Source organism: Sander vitreus, chromosome 7 (genome assembly GCF_031162955.1).
Source record: "Sander vitreus isolate 19-12246 chromosome 7, sanVit1, whole genome shotgun sequence".
NCBI lineage: Eukaryota > Metazoa > Chordata > Actinopteri > Perciformes > Percidae > Sander > Sander vitreus.
In genome coordinates, this window is record NC_135861.1 from 28,364,432 (window position 1) to 28,368,803 (window position 4,372).

General features: G+C 40.8%; 1 protein-coding gene across 1 annotated transcript; it reads right to left on the reverse strand.

The window, feature by feature from the left end:
- Window positions 1–877: 877 nt before the first annotated feature.
- On the reverse strand, window positions 878–2,050 carry LOC144520372 (putative N-acetyltransferase camello). Its single transcript, XM_078254051.1, has one exon. It carries the CDS (start codon window positions 2,006–2,008, stop codon window positions 1,304–1,306), a length of 705 nt encoding a protein of 234 aa, XP_078110177.1. The 5' UTR covers window positions 2,009–2,050; the 3' UTR covers window positions 878–1,303.
- Window positions 2,051–4,372: the final 2,322 nt, after the last annotated feature.

Sequence of the window (4,372 nt, forward strand, 5' to 3'; positions counted from 1 at the left end):
ATTTTCGTTAATCTGTTGATTATTTTCTCTATTAATCGATTAGTTGTTTGGTCTCTAAAATGTCAGAAAATGGTGAGAAATGGGGATCAGTGTTTCCCAAACGCCCAAGCTGACGTCCTCAAATGTCTTGTTTAGTTCACAACTGAAAGATATTCAGTTTACTGTCACAAAAGAGTGAAGAAACTAGAAAATATTCACATTTAACAAGATGGGGGGACGAGAGGTTTAAGAAAATATCCTGCTTGGCATCAGGCGGTATAGTTGACAGGAAGCTCCTTGTTTACATTGTCTAATAAATAGTGGCCAACCTTCAGTTTCTTTGCCACAAAAGCATTTCACCTCTACTTTGTCCAGTCCCTCCTCACACATATCATGAGACCACCAATGTGGACACACTTAAGCTTTGTTTGGTGTCGATAATCTTTGCCTTGCGTACGATGACCTGAATACATAGCGTTATAGTGAAGTCTTTATCCTCTTTTTATGCAACACACACACGCACGCACACGCACGCACACACACGCACGCACGCGCACACACACACACACACACACACACACACACACACACACACACACACACACACACACACACACACACACACAGCTCTTTTAGGTCCAAAGAATTTTAAACCTCCCAATGTCCTGATACTATTGCATTTTTCATTGGTATTTTAAGCAAAGAGTTGTGAGGTCTTAGAAGTCAGCTGGCATTAATTCCTCTGAGGCAGAAGGATTCAGCTTCTCCCTGGAAAGAGGCTTAAAAAGAAAGTTCTCCTGCTTCCAAATGACTTAATATCTCCTTTCTCACATATATATATATATATATATATATATATATATATATATATATATATATAAAAATAATTGATATTCCTTATTGGACAGGAGAACAACAGTTAATTGAATGTGAAAATAGTTTGTTCTGTTTAATGTCCGAGAGTTAATTTAATAAAATACCTTATTGAGATTTTATTGTTCTTCCATGTGCAAATTACAAAATGAATCTGACTAACCAGAGAAGTTGACTAATTGTCTCATTGTTTTCCATGGTTGTGGGCAATGGACTGTCAGCGGTGCAGAGGTGTATACATAATACATCAAGGCAAAAAAGAAATGCAAGAAAACTGGAAAAAACATGAAATTGAATGTGTCTTTTTTTAAACTATCATGATAGCTAGCTGGAGTGATGAGTGACTGAATATCAAAGATTTTTTGCATTGAATGAGACAAGAAGCATAAATTAACGGATGTATTCTTAATGTGCAGTCGAGGTTGTATCTGGTGAGAAGGTCTAAAGTCCATTAAATGAACTTCTCCATTCGCACCACATTTATTCTGGCCAGTTTGGAGAACCAGCGGTTGGCGTGTGTGTTACTGTGGCATTTGGTCTGAACAAAACCAAATTTTTGGTAGAGGGAGATGGCCGCCGTCTGTGGCGAGCTGACGTCCAGAATGAGGCGGGCATATCCTCGCTCTTTGCAGAAATCAAGGGCCTTCAAAGTCAACTGTGAACCCAGGTTTCGGCGGCGCCATGGGAACATCACAACCGCGTGGGACATCTCGCCGTAACTCCCATCCCCGGCATCTTGGGTAAACTCGGAGCCGTCTCCCATCGCTCCTCCGTTCCAGTCGTCAAACCTCTCACCTTTCTCCCCTCTCCGTTTCCCCGTCACTGCCACCATCCCCACCACCTCGGACTGGCCGTTGGCGTCTGCCTCTGCCACCCAGAAACTGCTGTCTGGGTTTTCAAGGTAGTTGGATTGAATGTCGGCCATGTCTGCGCTCAGCCTCCTGGTCATGTAGCCTTCGTAGATCTCGTGGCAGCAGTAATAGAGGAGCCCGGCCCATGCACTTCCAAAGAGTAACGCTTGGAAGTAGGAGCTGCCTCCGAGCACATACCCAGCCATGGAAAGGCTCAGAGCGACGCCAACATGGTCTGGGTGGCTCATGGCCTTGAAGAAAGCCGGGTATACATGTTCAAGTATCCCGTCGCGAAAGAGGGACATGACCACATGCTCGTCGGAGGGTCTATATTCCCTGATGGAGAATTGAACTGTACATACAGGGAGAGAAAGAGAGAAAGAAAGGGAGAGAATGAGAGCTCAGTGAGACTAATCTGCCTCTTGTTGCAAGAAGAAATTCCTGCTGGATTTCACAATGGGCTCAATGCGCTCACGTAACTTGTTGTTAAGAAAGAAAATGTAAAAAAAAAAAATCAATACACCTCTTACAGAATCTAACTCTTTTCATCTCTAATTGAACTCCTTTCCACATGAACATGAAGCCTGGCATTTGCGCATGACAACCCGCGGTGAACATGGCAATCCAAAATATTATAGTATTGTTTCTCTCAACATTTCAAGTGTAACACGGATTACAATTAAGTCTCAATAATGCTAATGAATGAAATTCTAAGCAAGGGCAATGTACAGAGGCAACAAACAAAAGCTCTTTAGTTTGAGTGAAATGTGTTATGTGTCTTCTAGGCATGTTAGCATTCATTTACACCTCAGCAGTCTTATTAGTGCTGTTGTTCGTAATCAACTCGACTACTTGAAAAATAAAAAAATAAAAAATATGGTCTAACATATTAACATAATCAGAACGTTAACTTACAGTCATTTTTCTGGGCCATGCCGACTCTTTCCCTCTCGTCTTTCGCTCACTCTGAAGGACTTAACGCTGCTGCTCGCCCTGAACTTAAACTACAGATTGTGATAATGAGCCATTCACTAAAGGGATGGAAATATGTCTGAGCATGCTCACCTATGAGTATACACCCACCCTCACACACACACGCACACACACATGCACGCACACACACACAGGGAAAACTTGTGGACCTTAAATGACTTTGAAGTTTAATACACATGCACGCACAAACGCACGCACGCACGCACGCACACACACACACACACACGCACACACACACACAGGGAAAACTTGTAGACCTTAAATGACTTTGAAGTCTAACTGCTACTGATTGTATAAAATATAAAGAAAATATAAGAACTTTAACAGTTGGATTAAGATTACGGTGATTTGAGGAAGCATGCTTTCAGTTTAATTGAAATTAATCACAGTGTTGCTTTGATGAAACGTGGAGTTTTTTTGTTTTTTTTTTACTTAATTAGCTTAGTCAACAGAGTAAAGCACTCTATCATTGGATTTCTCAAGGAGGATGAGCACAGATCCTGAATACATTAAGTCCAAATACTGAGCAGAATGTGAATTTAGCGCTCGTTGGAGCACTTTATAGATATTTCCAATAATAAAATGTTCTTATTAACCTCTTTTTGGGTGCTTCAGTTTTTGTGGCATTCTCTCCAGAAACTGCTGTAAATCTCCACACCGCAATATAAGGTGAAAGAAAAATTAATATTGTCTAGCCCCCTGACATAAAAGTGTCCTATGGCGTCGGTGACAGTGTCATGTGCAATAACCCCGGGTGGCCCTCTGACATGATTAAATTTCCTTGGCAGGTGAAGGGCCTTTACACCTGTTTAAATCAATATTGCTGCCTCATGAATCTGGGAGTCCTAGAAGGTCAAGCAACTCTGGAGGTTTCACAGCCACAATGTGAATTCTGAGTTGTGCACCTCGCAAGTGAAAACCCTTTCAAAACCACTGTAAAAATCATCATAAGCCTCCTTTAGACATGCACCTAATTGATGGCAATTTGACATGTTGGTCTCATTTCTAAAAAATAGTCACTTTTACTCTGAATTCACAATGGCGAATCCTATGAGGTCGGACAAAGCAAAGGTTCTCTATAACTAAAGATTTTCAAGCGGCACCAATGGTATGAAACAGTACACACTTCCTGTCTCCTAAATGGGCGTGGCCTCGTTTGGAAGTGTAGTGAACGTCGTGTGGATGGATGAAAAGTTATATTTGCATAATTTGTTAATATTTTCTTTTGCTAACATTAGATATTTACACAGCCAAAAAGACATATTGAGCATTATGAAAATGAGTTTTGTTAACTAAAGGTTAGCTGATGTTAGCTTCTCTGTGTTGCCAGATCTCGCGAGAGTTTGTTCCTGAGACAGAAACACTGGTAATTTACTCCTGATTCGTCTAAAAAATGTGTCTGGCTATCACATTGTAATAAGTTATGACCATTAGTTGTAAATTAATAATGCTGTTGTATTAATCAAGTCATATTTGAACATCATGAATATGTCACGGTATGAATTGCGTTAGTCTGAGAGAAAGAAACGGGCGGCGTGGTGGAGTTTTCTCACTTCATAGCAATGTGCAGGTTAAACGGAGATGTTATTTTTGTCATTTTTTCCTCCACAGTGTATGGGAAAGAAGTAACGTTTACCTCCCAAGTTTCCCTTTTTTAGTACATAATAGTACATAAT

Coding starts and splice junctions, on each gene's coding strand:
- LOC144520372 (XM_078254051.1), bottom strand. CDS start 2,008: ATGTCCCTCTTTCGCGACGGGATACTTGAACATGTATACCCGGCTTTC.